At 40.9% G+C, this 16,181-nt stretch overlaps 1 protein-coding gene across 7 annotated transcripts in view; it reads right to left on the bottom strand.

The window, feature by feature from the left end:
- Nucleotides 1-16,181, bottom strand: part of slc43a3 (solute carrier family 43 member 3) — a 59,560-nt gene that overhangs the window by 7,514 nt on the left and 35,865 nt on the right. For all 7 annotated transcript variants that reach the window (XM_008111146.3, XM_008111142.3, XM_008111134.3 and 4 more), the window contains 6 exons: nt 10,573-10,619; nt 6,777-6,853; nt 6,418-6,510; nt 4,325-4,464; nt 3,309-3,445; nt 1,166-1,348 (listed from right to left, as the gene is read on the bottom strand). In XM_008111146.3, the coding sequence (XP_008109353.2) occupies nt 1,166-1,348; nt 3,309-3,445; nt 4,325-4,464; nt 6,418-6,510; nt 6,777-6,853; nt 10,573-10,619 (677 nt within the window). The remainder of the gene's footprint in view (nt 1-1,165; nt 1,349-3,308; nt 3,446-4,324; nt 4,465-6,417; nt 6,511-6,776; nt 6,854-10,572; nt 10,620-16,181) is intronic.

Below are 16,181 nucleotides of genomic sequence, written 5' to 3'. Positions count from 1 at the left end.
TCCCCAGTAAACTGGCTGGGATTTCTGGGAGATGTAGGCCAAAAACATCTGGGGACCCCAGGTTGAGAACCACTGCTTTACTTCTCTTGACTGAGGTGTGCCTGGCTATAGGAACACAGACAGATGCTCTTCTGCTGGCTAATATATAGCTGCTTTGGAAGCTCTCACAAGAGTTTTGAGGGAGACGGAAGTTGCTGCCCAAAAGAGGTATCAAATTCCTCCATTCACAATGACAAATGCCAACATTAGGCTAGCATGTCACCTATAGGATCCCAGCCCTCTTTCTGTATGTGAAAGATCCTTATACTCCTGAGAAAGGTTTCTAGTGGGGAGCATGGTGTATTCAACTATAGACAGCTCCGAGTTAAGAAGAAAGTAGGCTCTCTAGGTTTGTTCTTAAGTTGAATTTGTATGTAAATCAGAACAGGTACATTTTTAAGTGTAACACTAGACACACACACACACACAAACTTTGGACAGCATAGGAAAGGGTTAACACTCCTGTGCTGTTTGTTTTGCTGTCTGTGCTCCTGTTCAGAAGATTTCGCCTCACTTTCTGTCCCTGTGATAATTGCATTTTGAAAAATGTGGCTTGTTGTGGAGACAGGAAATGGTAAGAAAGCTTCAATGGAGACCCCCTTTCCCCATGATAACTCATCCAGGAGTGAATTTCCCTTCCTAGGGATAGATTTCTCTCACTTCTTGTTATCTCATCCCCATTCTTAACTATGAGTCACTTGTAAGTTGGATGTTTATAACGTGGAGACTGCCTGTACTTAGTTCTACATCTATAATCACAAAAAGACAAGAGAACTAAATAACTGAACACACCATATTCTTCCAATAGAGTCCTTTCTCAAAGGCCTAAGAATCTGACTTATTGAGTTAGGAAACATCTCCCCTAACTATTTTCTCTCTCTCTCTCTGCACTCTTCTGGTCTGCTGTCCAAAATCCATTCATCCCAGTCATTCTTTATTCTTCTCTCATAATCTAAATCCATTATTGCCTTCTATGTCTAAATTTGCTCATGGGTTCCATTCTCTGCTAAATTCATTGCCACCTTCCTCCATGTCTATTTTTGCTTGTGGATTCTATTCTATTCCTTCAAAGAAGTTCCCACTTGACTCTTCTCCCCTGCCCCAGATTCTCTGGGTTTTCCCCTACCAAGAGATGCATCTTTATCAGATAGCTGTATCAGCATAGGGTTGAGGGTTCCAATGAAGAGATAGTGGCGCAACTGCATCACTGACAGCCACATCAGATGCCAGAAAAACAATTGGGAGAAGACACAGCTCCAGAAGGAAACAACAGCTGGCTCCTTGAGGTTCAATGTTGTTTCAGTATGACCTAAAAAGAAAGATACAAATAGGATGGTGCATTTGTATTACTATTACAGATACAAAGACACACCCACCACAATTATATTTTGCCACTGTTCCAGAAAATGCAAAAACAGGTTTACGGTTGAATATGAAGAATCAAAAATAATTACCACAGCCTATTTGCATAACATGAAAATGGCTCAATCGTTATTTAACGTGGAGATTGCATTTAAGAAATCAGAAGAAGTCTTTCTACATGGTCCTTAAAGCAGGTTCACCCAGACCCCCCCCCCCCCCCGCAAAGTGCCATATTTTCCTGCTTCTTGCAGGGGGTTGGACTGGATAGCCCGCGAGGTCTCTTCCAACTCTTCGATTCTGGCCACAAGGGGGAGCAGCTGCTTCATCATCCACTCTGACGGCACTTCCTCATTCCAGGTCGTAAATTAGTTAAACTTGCCTCCCCACTTTTATAAGTGGTACCTTATTTCCTACTTGATAGATGCAACTGTCTTTCGGGTTGCTAGGTCAGCAACTGAGCAGGGGCTATTTTTTATTTTTAATTGACGGGTGCTCACCCCGCCACGGGCTGGCCTCGAACTCATGACCTCATGGTCAGAGTGATTTATTGCAGCTGCTCAACAGCCTGCGCCACAGCCTGGCTACTACTTGATAGGCTAAAAGAGAATCCTGGAGCCATGACAGGCCCAGGCTGTGGCGCAGGCTGGAAAGCAAGCCAGCTGCAACAAATCAACAAATCACTCTGACCAAGAGGTCATGAGTTCGAGGCCAGCCCGGTGCCTGCGTCTTGTCTCTGTTTCTGTTCTATGTCAAGGCATTGAATGTTTGCCTTTATGTGTGCAATGTGATCTGCCCTGAGTCCCCTTCGGGGTGAGAAGGGCGGAATATAAATGCTGTAAACAAATAAATAAATAAATAAATAAATAAATAAATAATGACAGCAGCAGCAGTGGCTCCCAACCATAGAATCATAGAATAGTAGAGTTGGAAGAGACCTCATGGGCCACCCAGTCCAACCCTCTGCCAAGAAGCAGGAAATCGTATTCAAAGCACCCCCGACAGATGGCCATCCAGCCTCTGCTTAAAAGCCTCCAAAGAAGGAGCCTCCACCACAGTCCGGGGGAGAGAGTTCCACTGCCGAACAGCCCTCACAGTGAGGAAGTTCTTCCTGATGTTCAGGTGGAATCTCCTTTCCTGTAGTTTGAAGCCATTGTTCCGCATCCTAGTCTCCAGGGCAGCAGAAAACAAGCTTGCTCCCTCCTCCCTATGACTTCCCCTCACATATTTGTCCTCACATATATTTGTCCTTAGTTGGGCTGAATCTAGTTCAGTGCCACTGCACAAGAGCCCAATTGCCCCCTTTCCCTCCTCCCAGCCTCCTTTGTGGGTCACACAACCTAGTAGAAAGAAGGATAAAGTAGGTAAGGTAGATAGCTACCTTGCTGCTATAGTCAGCAGCTACTTGGGAGGAAGGGGAAGAAAAGGACAGCCATCCTGCATCCCCAGGGCACTTAAGCCCAGAGAGCGTGGGATAGTTGTTAAATAGCTACATCCAGTTCCACGCAGGAACCAGCTGCAGCTGCCTAGACAGGTCCTAACTTAGGGGAAGAATCCATATCCCTCTTCAAGATATGTTAGTTTAGTAAACCTGCATGAAAAGTTCCTGTGCAGCAGGTCTTAGCAAGTTATCTAAAACAGTGCCACGCACAGTGGTGGCCCATGGAATGGTGCCAGTCTATAAGCTGTCATCCACCAATCTCCAGATAGTTTTCAGGAAAAAAAGCAATTGTACAAAAAGCAGTCCTAAGCAAATTGGGTGGGAAATTGATGGTCTTCCCCATTATTTAGCTTAAAGCACTGATCTAGAAAGACTAAGGTATTATCCCACATGGCGGTCTTGACTATAATAAAGATACACTAGTTATAATCTCCAACTAAATATGCTGCAGACCAGTCTCAGTATCTACCTTTTGTAGTGGCATTTTCTTCACTGAGTGCTGAGTCAGGATGCAAATTCCCTGAGTCCTGACCCTCATCCAGGCTACTGGGGCGACGTTTTTCCTCATAGGTACGATATGATTGAGATCTCCTCCGACAGCTCATCCTGAGACACAGGAAATATAACTTGCACTTGACCCCTATTTGCAATACAAAGAGCTAAAGCTACAGGGTGCTACAGATGAGCAGAGAATGATATCTGAGTACAAGATAGATTATATCCATTATTTCAGATGATGTCCCATATCAGGAAAATCACAAAGCCAAATCAATAAAGTTTCCAAAACTTTCCCCAAAACACATTAATTACGAATATTTTAAAGGATTGGAAACCTTTTATGGACTATTTTGCATAAAAAGAGAATGAGTGGATGATATTTGGCTTTGACAATTTGTAAAATTTGAATTTCAGGGAAGTCTAAGACGTAGAAACACAAAGAAACAGGTTGAATTCAGCTTATAGCTGGTGAAAAAAGTTGGAAGTTATATTTAATGTTGCTTGTAGGTGTTGTGTTTTTATGAATTTTCTATTGTGTGTGTTATGTTTATTTAATTTAGTGCAACCTATAATCAAATTAAAACTAATTAAAAAGGAAAATCAAATTTACAAAAAAGGAGTCACAAGAAAGCGAAACCTCCAACGTGGCTGTCTCTCTTCACTAGAAGTAAGACTCAGGTTACATTTGAATTGACACTTATTCCTTTTCCTTCCTTAAATGTTTTGATTGTACACATAGATAAATCTGGAAATGGTGAAATGGATTACTCACAGGATGTACTTCTTTTACATACTTCCTTGTGAGGCAGATTTCACAAAACATAGTGGGACTTAGAGGCAAGCTACAAGCGGAATGCGAACAAAACTAACTATAGCCAACAGACATACAGAAAGACAAAGAAGGAGTTAGACTTGTGTTTTTAAAGATAGGGAACAGAAAGGAGTTCAGCTACATATCTGACAAGGTTATGGAGAAGTGCTGCTTACCCATATGTATATCCTGGTGGCAGTGGGTATGGAATATGGTGACGGGGCATCAGGAAGAATGTGCGAACCAAGTGCCAGGCACTGCAGGCTGACATGAAGAGGAACATGGTTCTCAGTGCGAGACCCTGCTCGTACAGCAACTGTGGGCAAACACCAGACACTTGAGGCATCCTTGCTACCTTTTACTCTCTGGTCAGTTTGCAATTATCACTGGCTTGCTTCAGGACCTCAACAAAGTAATAAAGATTCAATTCCCACTGCTAAAGTTCACTCCCCACCTACTACAGTTTTTATCAGTGCCCAGAATTTCAGCTTCTTCTAGAAACTGCCATCAGAATTTCTTTATTCTTTTTAAATGTTGAATCCAATTTGGCCACCAAAGAATCAGAGGTGCTAGCAGCAACATCTTGGTTGCCTGCCTTTACTGTCACCATCCCAGTTGAAACTCCCTCCATGCTGCCTTTCCTTCTGTTCACTCCTCAAGAAGGCATTTTCCTACATCTTTCACCAAAAAGGCCTTTGGCAGAAGGGACGTCTCCATTATTCATTCTCGAGAGGAACCATAAAACCAAACACATGCTGTGTCAGCAAATGACACCTTGTTTTCCCGACTATGCAGAAAAATTAACTATAATATAACTTGAGGAAAGTGAGTCATGAATTGGGGAAGAGACACTATATCACATATATGCAGGGCTGAGTCAAGCTGGAAGAGAAACCTTGTGGGTTGACAACAAATCTTCCACTTTTTAACCACAACTTTCTATGTGAAGTTATGCAACTATGGTTAATTCTCCCCCAGCTTTCATCATCCCAAGATTCTATTTACTTCTTCATAGTCCACATGAGTTCTCTCACCAAATCACTGCAGTCTTTTGGCTCAGTGCATAAATTGACAGTATCAACAACAATGCCTCCAAGATTCGTTGCATGACAGAAGGCTGCAATCATAAACAAGGCACAGACTTCTGCTGTGTACTGTAGCCCTGGTGAAGAATGGTACTAGGAATATCTCCAATAATCCATTCAGGAGGTTCTTGGGTCTATCAGCTTCATTAGAATGGGAAACAAAGTCACCTAGTAAATTAAAAGCAAAGGCTCCTTGTTGGGCCCCTGACCAGAGACAGAATCCTAGGAGGCCTTGCTAAGAGCAGTTAATAGAAATGGATAACTAAAGTCACTGGATCAGAGGAGATGTGATATGCATCATGAGTTTGGAAGCATTTCCTTTCTTGGACCATGACTCTCAGAATCCTCAGAGGTGCAGTTAATCCAGGCACTGGTTTGCCAGGTTTCTCTGCTGCATGCCGCCCTAATGAGGATGGAGAGCTGCAGGTAAATGGACTCGGCCAATTCCTAGAGGAAGCTTTCTTCCAGGTTCTGGCTGACTCAACAATTGGCTTCAAACCTTTTGCATCAGAGAACATAACAGAGGGGAGAACCAGGATTGTCTATGGTCTTAAGGACTATTTCTCCAGGCTCCATCCTCTTTTTTTTTTTTTGCTCCTTTAAGACTGCTACTTGCCCTTCATCTGGCCATAAAAATAGATAGAGGGTATCTAATAGTACATTTAACTTGGAAGGAGATATTTGTAGACCAGGTTGTTTTTCCTCTCTGTCAAAAATAGCTGCTAGTTCAGTCCTTAAAAATAACTGTGATGATAAATTAGGTAGGCTGAAAGGGAAGTGATGTCTTGGATGTGCAGCCCACCACACTCCTTCCCATGCCAAAGATAATGGAAGTTTTGATGGGTTTTGAATGAGATTTTCCTGCTTCTTGCAGGGGGTTGGACTGGATGGCCCGTGAGGTCTCTTCCAACTCTACAATTCTATGATTCTATGGGCCTGTGGTCAGGGTGCTGACTTAGAGCATGTGAGAGACAGCAACACTATCCAAGCACCCACCATTTGATAGTGACCATGCTGACTGGAGGATTCTGAGTGTTGTAATCCAAAACGCTAGCCAGGAAATTCCACAAGAAGAACAAAAGAAAAAGCTTGTTGACTGGGAGGGGGCTGTTTTGCTTGTTTGTTTTTTAAAAGAATGGTAGCAAGTATCCTTCCTTAATGCTCTTTAGAAAACAGACACCAACCTTAATGACGAGAAATACAGCAGATGAAGAGTCAAAAGCTCCATTGTAGAGGGTAATGACAGTAGAACGATGCTTTCCAAATAGGTTCCCAACCTGGAAAAAAAAATTTAAACAGAGAGAATTTCGCATTTTAATTGTAAGTCCAGAAACAGATATCCACATTTCACAGAGTGGTTGTCTAGAAGCAATAACATGGTATCTGGTATGAATCTATTGCTACACAAACAAAACATTTTTCAATAAGCAGACCAGTCCCATCCCTACCCTGAAGCCATTAAGGTTTTTCTCCTTTCCCAGTTCCCCGATTCCACCTTCCCCACGCCCCTCCAAACAAGACAAGAAAGAGAAGAGCATATAACCTGCATATTGGTGAGGATAAGCAGGATACCACCCACAGACAGTAAGGATAGTGCTGGAAATAGTATCACTGCAGTGGCTGCAAGGGGAGAGAAAAAAAATCAGTGGAAGGCCTGCCAAAGCCACAGGCCCACCATGCTCACATAATACAGACACAGATAGGCATCAACCCAACCTAATAAACTTCCTGTGCCTTGTATATGTGATACATATTGAAAAGCCCAGTACCGAAAACTGAGCCACTTGCGTTGTTCATCTTCATAGAAATATTCTGGCTTACAATTCTCCAATCATCACACTGATACAAAGAATCTCATATGCCATCCAAGCATAAAGTCTGAGATCACATTTCCCATATAACGGGGGGGGGGGGGGGGGGAATCATTCATTCATTTTTGAAGCTTTCTAGGGATTAGCCCAGGATGCCAGCCAGAGATGTGTTGTTCCTTTTTTATCCCAATGGATACACAAGTCATTGGGGGAATGGGGCTAACATAGCTTTCCTCAACTTGACATCCTCCAACTGCTCTGTAGTAATTCCCAAAATTCTTGAAGCATGAACTGAGATTGATAAGAACTGAAGTCCAATACATCTGGAAGTAAGTAAATTGAGGAAGACCTTTCTAAGAGATCCAACAGCACACAGGAAGTAACTAACAGTCTCCCAAAAGGGAATAAGGAGGATAGAAAGAAAACTTCCTGCTTGCCACTGAGAGGCATATCACACACATATCACAGAGTTTCAGTTCAACAAACTATGGCACACTGGCTTCCTTACATAAAAATATACATGCTCTATTTCTTAAATTTATATGAAATTCATTTATACATGTGATAATGTTTTACACATGCACAGACACAATAAGCCATTCAGACAAAGCTCTCTGTTCATATTGGAATGATCTGAAAGACAGTGGATGGTTTGGCCACTCAGTCTGGCAAAAGCCAGCTCAACTGCTCCCACCAAGAAAACATCATATCTAACTGGTACATTTGTTTTGAAAGTCTAGCTAACTCTTATTTATCCCTTCAAATGTTTCTGACTTCAACACCCAGAAAATCCCAGCCAACATGGCCAATGATGAGAAACTCTGGGTGTCCCAAGCAAAACATCTGGAGGTCCAAAGAGTCATCTTCCCGGAAGTAAAACGAAGCAGATAGCAACAAAGAAGGTTGGGGTCTTACCCTTTTGATAACCGAATATAAGAGAATATTCGGTCCTTGACTTTTATATGATGCCTGTCAACATTTGTTTGCCTTACAATTATTAAATATACAAGACCCCTGCCCTGACTTGCAGCCAATATTCTGAACTTTGCACAGGATGCAAGTGGAAAAAAGTAAATCTCAAAAAACAATGTTGAACGATACCTGCTGACTTTATTTCTAGATTATATTATCTTTATAAAGAAGGCATGAAATATGGTAGATTTTAAGCAGCTTGAACTAACAAGTGTCCACTAAATGGAATAATAATAATGTATTAAATATCATTAAACATTGTATTATACACAATAAACAAATATAAATTTCAGACAAATGGTTACAAAAGCCAATCAAACTGTTGCATTCACAATATGATGAATGGTAGTTACATTTACAATGTAATCAACTTTCTTGGTTATTTTCTTGTTTCTTCATCAAAGAGGTGTAGACCCCTGATCCACAATCGGTTTCGACTACTTATAGTCTTTGTCTGGTGGTAGGGTCTGCAAGTATTGGGTAACATTAATACAATTGTACAAAGTGTTTTCTGGCTTAGTAAAATTAACAACTATTAATACACGCCACTTATTTTTGTTATTTAGTTCAAACAATTCAAGCATGTACTCAATAATCCGTACAGTCTTACATAGATACCGTGAAACCTATTGGGAACAGACAGTGGCTTACAAGTTGTTCTCTTGATACATTAAACACAGAATGGATAAAAATAAAATAATGAAAAGATATTATGTCTATACTTACAAAGCGTTCTGTTTCAAATCAAAGATACTCTGCATTCAGGTTTTATTCTATTGCTCAGGGCTATGGTTCAAATCTTCAAAATGCTTGTAAAAAATAGAATCAATTGAATGATTTCTGATCTTACTTTTATGTTCTGTAATTCAAAGTTTGATTTCCCTGCCTGTCTGACCGATATACATTAGCGGACATGAACAAGTGATAGCACAAATAACCCCTTTAGTGGTACAGGTAGCAAAATGAGGTATTTTATATTCAAAATTGGTGTTATGTTTCTTGAAGAACTTGGCCTGTACAAATTGTGGGCATATGGAGCAGTGTTGACATGCAAAGTTACCCACCAGATTGGATTTTATGGAATGTTGTTTCGGGTCTGAGTCACTTCGGGTCCAGATTCTAGAAGTTGTTACTCCTTCTAAAGGTATTGATTTCCAGACCAAATTATTACAATGTGAATCATTTTAGCTTTTCAATCTCCAGACAGAATTCCCTAAAGGTTTGAGTGATACCAACTCTTATGACTGTTTTTTATAAATCTGTTGTATTTCTTTAAAAGCGACTCACGAGTTCAATGTTACACACTGCTTTGTAGAATACCTGTGTGAGATTCTTTGCTATTTAAACAACAGGTTGAGCCATTTAGGCTCATATTCGCAGTAGAATAAAACCTGAATGCAGAGTATCTTTGATTTGAAACAGAACGCTTTGTAAGTATAGACAATATCTTTTCATTATTTTATTTTTATCCATTCTGTGTTTAATGTATCAAGAGAACAACCTGTAACCCACTGTCTGTTCCCAATAGGTTTCACGGTATCTATGAAAGAGTGTACGGCTTATTGAGTACATGCTTGAATTGTTTGAACTAAATAACAAAAGTAAGTTGTATGTAATAATAGTTGTTAATTTTACTAAGCCAGAAAACACTTTGTACAATTGTATTAATGTTACCAAATACTTGCAGACCCTACCACCAGACAAAGACTATAAGTAGTCGAAACAGGTTGTGGATCCGGGGTCTACTCTTCTTTGATGAAGAAACAAGAAAATAACCAAGAAAGTTGATTACATTGTGAATGTAAATACCATTCATCATACTGTGATGAATGCAACAGTTTGATTGGCTTTTGTAACCATTTATCTGAAATGTATATTCATTTATTGTGTATAATACAATGTTTAATGATATTTAATACATTGTTAATATTCCATTTAGTGGACACTTGTTAGTTCAAGTCCTTGGGAACCCATTTTTTCTTATAGATTTTAAGCAGCTGCTCTGTTTTAACCCATCTACATACAGATTGACATAAATCATGTTGGAGACATCCTATTGGTTAATCCCAAGTAGAGTCAGAAGCGACTTGAGAAACTGCAAGTCATTTCTGGTGTGAGAGAATTGGCCGTCTGCAAGGACGCTGCCCAGAGGATGCCCAGATGTTTCATATTTTACCATCCTGTGGGAGGATTCTCTCATGTCCCTGCATGGGGAGCTGGATTGGATTGGATTGGATTGGAACCTTTTGGTCAGCAGTCTTGCCGGCACAAGAATTTAACCCATTGCGCCACCGGGGGCTCCAACCTATAGGTAATTCCCACTGATTCAATATATTCTACTCTAATTGGGACCAACAATATACTTCAGACTACAGATAAAAGATTGGACTGTCTCATAGAGCTAACATGCTATCCTAACTTAAACCACTGAAGACTAGTGATAACAGGTGCTCCCTCCCTGTCCTTTGTACTCCTATTGCTATTTTGCTGAAAACGTATTATCGTTCCCACATAATTCAAGGTATGAAGCCTGGATTTTTATGTCAGAGCACTCACCGGCTGTAGAAAATGCAACAAGAAGGGTGCCAGAGGTGTAGGCAGATCTGGAAGACAAAGTGATCCCTTCAGCTGAGTTATCAAATAGGCAATAGGTTGTGGCACATAACTATGTAGATGAATTAATTTCTCTTTTCAGTTCCCATCAAACACACTCAGCACTTTCCTATACATTTTTTTGAGCAAATGGATAGGCAGATGTGGAAACTTTGGGCAATAGAGCAGAAGACAGGCATCAATATGAGCAAATCTGGAACTCAAGGAAGAGATGGGGGGAAACTGGGGATAAAGAAAAAAGAGAACAGCGCTGAAGGAAGAGGAGGGGAAGGATAAAATTAGAGGGGCAGAGAAAACAATCAAACAGAGCAGAGGAAAGAAAACTGTCTTATGAAAATGGGCTCAGATCCTGTTAGGCTTATTAATATATTTATTTAAAGCCTCAGATCTCATTCCATATTAAACTACATGTAAGAGAGAATATCTGCAGATGCAAACGAAAATAACATCTGTTGGAGAGGCCAATTAATTTGTGAATCACAACATACTTCGTGTGGATTTAATACTTTTGCTCCCCTGCTGTAATCGAGAAAAATATCTCTATGTTCTGAGGCTTCTATTTGAACTGGGAGATTAAAGCCTCTTTAAAACCACTGAGAAATTTCTTCCCAATAAAAAGCTTCAGAAGAGGAAGAATATTCTGGGGGAGAAAGATTAAACTCATCCTCCCCAAAAAAAAGGCTGCTGTGATCTCAATGAACAGTCCTCTCTCACACCTGACACTATTTGTTTTTTGTGAAAATTAAAGTTGCATCTAAGTTCATCTCTACTTTAGCCCTTATTTCAAAGGGTCATTTGATAAATCTCCCAAAGAAAATTGGCTACACTTTATATAGGTCAGTTGCAAACCTTCTGAGAAAGATAATATAATTTCCATTGTATTACTTGGATAAAGTTATATTTTGAAATATGGTATTTGCACTTAATAATGCCAGTATCCTGCAGAAATTGGCTCTGGAAGACAACAGAATGAATTTCAACTCTCAGTTATTCTTAGTTGACTATCACAATGGAAGGAGCAGTAACAGTTTGGGCTAATTTCTATTTGTTGGTTGGCTATTTTGCCAACAAAGAACTGCAATTAGAACATCAATATATACATGTCCACTTTTTCCATAAAGCTTTTAGCGTTATCCTAAGAAAACTACACCCTTCTGCAACTAAAAGCATGCAACTGAAATAGATGGCGTTTTCCTCAATCCTTCCAAGATTTGCTAACTAAGGGATTCTAGGCCCTGCAGTCCAAAAAGGAACTTTACCAAGCTTTGGAGCACTAGGAACACATACAGACAGCCCTTTAAAAGCGGGAGTTCCCGCATGTTAAAGGCGGGTGTCCAGATGACATCCCAGAGAAATGCAATTACATTTGCCACAAAGCAGGAAATCCTTGCTTTGTGGCAAAATAATTTGATAGTATGTTTGATGCATGTCTTTCTGGAAGGTATGGGTCGAACCCACTATTTCCGCTGTCTGGACTGCTCCCTCAGAAGTTCTGGACTTTTGAGGGAGCAGTCCAGACAGCAGTCTCATTTTTTCTGGTCTTAATCAGTCCAGAAAACAGTGAGGACACCAATCCCCTCCCCAAAGCTCCTTAAAACCCCTGTAAAAAAGAGAAAATAACCTACAGAGCGGCATTTCCTTGCTGCCAGCCCTCTCCTGGCACTTAGGAATGATGCACCAGGAGAAAGGAGGAGGAGGAGGAAAATGGCTCCTGCCCCCCTTTCCTGGCATGTCATTCCTAAACACCAGGAGAGAGCCAGCAGCAAGGAAATGCCAGCCCCATAAGTTATTTTCTTTTTTTACAGGAGTTTTTAAGGGGGTTTGTGGAGGGGGTTAGGGTGTCTGGGTGTTCTCCCAGAAGGTTCTGGGAGTAAATCTAGACAACCAGCACCAAAAGTGCGGGCTTTTGGGCCAGTGTGGGGACAGAAGGCTACCCTGGCCTGAGTTTTTAAAACCTGGGTTGGTGTGGAATTCTTCCCTGTCTGAAACTGCCCTAAGCTTCTTCTATCCAGGCCACAGCATAATTTAGCTGTCACAAAATTGTCATCCAGAAACATGAATATATTACAAAGCAAAACTGGAATGCTTGACCATCATCATCCTACCACATTTCTTGGGGAAAAGCAGTCAGGTGGAGCAGAAAATGCCAAAAGAACACACATACACATTGCATTTGACAAAATTAATGAAGACACAGATCTTTGGTATTCTATCATAATGAAACATCTCTGGTTAGTATAACACAGAATAGCAAACTATGGTTTCTAGCTCAGTTTTATAATGCAAGGAACAATACACATCCCACTAAGCTCACAATGGGACAGGTGAGATTTAGAGCTCCCTTTCTTTTCAGTCCCACTTCTCAGCTTATCACTGAAAAACAGCTCAAGGGCACCATGAGTCATTGAAAGTCTCTTCTTCTCAGGCCCCTTCTACACAGCTGTATAAAATCCATATTATTTCCTTTGAACTGGATTATCTGGCAGTGTGGACTCAGATAACTCAGTTCAAAGCAAATAATGTGGATTATTATCTGCCTTGATATTCTGGATTATATGGCAATGTAGAAGGGCCCCTCTGTTGTTTTCCAGCTACTCCACTGAGTATTATTTCTCCCTTTCTCTATCAGGTGTTTAGCTAAGTAGCAGGAAATCAACTGAGCAACACAGGGGAAAGATGAGGCACCAAGAGAAGGATGGCAGAAGGTTTTCAGGATAAATGGGGAAGTTTCTGTCAATTCCCCAGGAAAGCAACCAGTAAGCACTGCTAAGTGCTTGGTCCCCTGTAGGCATAACAGTAGATTGGAGCAGGAGAATAATTTGGCAATGTGACTGGGAGCAAAGCAGCTACTAATCAATCTAATGGGTTGAAGTTGGACAAAAAATGCACAGGCAGCATCGATGGAAAGTTTCACCTGCAGTTATTTGCTTGGCTTCAGCATCTAATCTCAGCTAGAAGGAAAACCTTCCTGGCTTGATTTGGCTAGCTGGATATTGGCACATTTCCACACCATACTCCTCACTTGGCATTTGCTGGAAATTGAGCAAACTGGCTTCACACACTTGTCTGCTTCCAGGTTCACTCTGCCTTGTGCTGGTTGGCTACAAAATGAAGGGGAGCTAAGATAACCTCTTTCATTGCCAGGCGACTCATTTGCTTCATCACTCTTCTTTTCCTCCTTTTGAATGTTGGCAGAGCTCCTGGGAAAACAAGGGAATTTTATCCCTGCATTTTCTAACCTGTCTCCTTTCCCACCCAACTCTGACCTTTTGTTTATAATTTAATAATAAAAATCTTCAGTGCAATGGATGTGATCCAGCTAAAAGAAAACACTTTTAAGCACCACACTTGAATGAGAGGCTGTGCAGCTGCAAATGCTTGACCCTCCTGTAAGAATCAAGGGACTTTTGCTGAAGTTTATGGGTGTATGCACAAAAACAAAATGTGATTACAATTATTCCAAAGGCGATGCTAACTTCTGGTTTTAATTTCATTTCATTTCTTAAAAAATTGCTCACTCTATAAGGCATTTTGGTTAGCACTGGTCTCTGAAAACATTGACTGGAATTCTGTTGAGTCACAAATACATTATTATCACAGCTATAGTGCTACACAGTGACTCCCAACCTGATCTCCCCAGTGTTCACTTACTAAATAACACCCACTCATATTGATGGTGGTCTATTCCCTGGTTGATCAGGAAGCAGCTGACATTCCCAATCTACACTGCAACAGGCAGAAACAGGCCCCCTGTCACAATTTCCCTTCTGCACAATGGAGATTGAGACTGTTGGCCAGCTGCTTCCCAGAGGAACAGACCCACATCAATCACAGTGGCTGCTACCTAGTATGTGGGAACTGGGAGACTTTTGCGGCCCCTTTATATCACTAAATTTGTGATTAATTTGCAGTAATTTGAATCACCTGGGAGGAAAAAGTGTATTTGTGCAACACAATGTATAATTAATTCGGTTAGAAATCTTTTCAAAGATTAGAAAGGTTTGGGTCACTCACTAAAAGCCTATGATGACTCAGCCCTTCAGCTGTTGGAAACTATATAGAAATTTAATTATCAACACAACTTTGTCATGCTTGTCATATATTTCATGTGTTTTTCGACTATGCAAATACAGTGATGATACACCTTCTCCACTGCTCAAGGAGCTAGGATGAAGTATCTAGGGCCAATGGCTATGCCCATTAACTTGGATCAGTTTGGTGGAGCTCTGACTCCTCTCTCCCTCCACTCAAGTAAGTGTATAGCCTCTGGGGAGACAAAACAAGAACACTGCCCTAAATAAGAATTGCGCCTTTCCAGTATCTCACTCTTAGCAAATGCTAGGAATTTGGTGACTGAAGGGAAATGTCCCTGAGGAAGGAGGCATAATTCTTATCTGGAGGAGCAATGCCCTAATTTTGCTCTCTCTGTTGCAACACCTCTTCAGTCATGTCTAAATAGTCCTCTGGCTGGTACACACATGTTTCCCTCCAGTGGTTTCCCTACCACTGTTATTTACAGATCACAAAACCTATGTTTCCTGGAAACATTTTGTACTTCCTAGACCAGAAACGTTCTAGATCAAAAACTGTATGTGAGCAAAAAGGTCTTTAATTAAATATTTCAATCACACTGTTATTACCATCTAGTTCAGAGTGTTTCCTGGGGTGTCATTCCATCACAGCCATTCCAGACAAAAATGCTTATTACATTTGTTTTAAAATCAGCTGTGTACAACCTTTTAGGAAATTATTTTTATTTGGTATTTGGTTATTATATGATATGTTTAAAGTTACATTTTGGAAAGTTAACTATATTATTGCTGCGCAACATAGCAATCATACTTTCAAGGCGCAGTGTTATTACAGGGTTGTAGCCAAGGGGGGAGTTAGGGGTTCAATTTCCCCCCCACCCCGAAATTTTTCAGGTTTTTAAAAATACCTGGTTTGCTCATGAATTTTAAATGATTAACCAAATCCCCATGAGTATCCACTGAGGTTTATCTGTCTTGAGTGTACACTGAGGCTTATTGATGGAGTCTGATTTTTAAATTATTTTGCGTTATGGAACTATTCTTCATGATTTGCTAAAATGTTTCAACCCTGCCTTCTTTGGTATGTGCCCCTCCACTGGGCAGAAATATGTTTGGTTATGGCTCTAGTGACTGCTGAAAAGCTGATCCAGTCAGATTTTCCTTGATATAGTATGACCCTACTGTGTGAATGCTGAGGTGGGCAATTCCGGGAGGGAAACGTTTGCACAAGTCATGGGAGTTTGTTATGTGCCTGATACAAGGGGTGGGAGGAGAGAACCCCAACCAGCCTCCTCAGCATGTGCCCTCCTGCACATGGTTAATCAGTCCACTACTCACATGAGTTGCATGACTTTGCCCACCACATTAATACACTGGGTCAACTAAGGAACTCAAATATGCAGTCACAGCAACTATCAGCTTCCTGTACTGCAATAACAGGAACCCTTGGAGCTACGATGGCATTGATGGCAGGCTTCTTTCATAAAATGGTGGCCAGACCCCTTTCTGGTACAAATCAGT

This window comes from Anolis carolinensis, chromosome 1 (assembly GCF_035594765.1).
Source record: "Anolis carolinensis isolate JA03-04 chromosome 1, rAnoCar3.1.pri, whole genome shotgun sequence".
In the NCBI taxonomy this organism is placed as follows: domain Eukaryota; kingdom Metazoa; phylum Chordata; class Lepidosauria; order Squamata; family Dactyloidae; genus Anolis; species Anolis carolinensis.
Note: the sequence above shows the minus strand (reverse complement) of the source record. Positions and strands in the feature narration are given on the sequence as shown.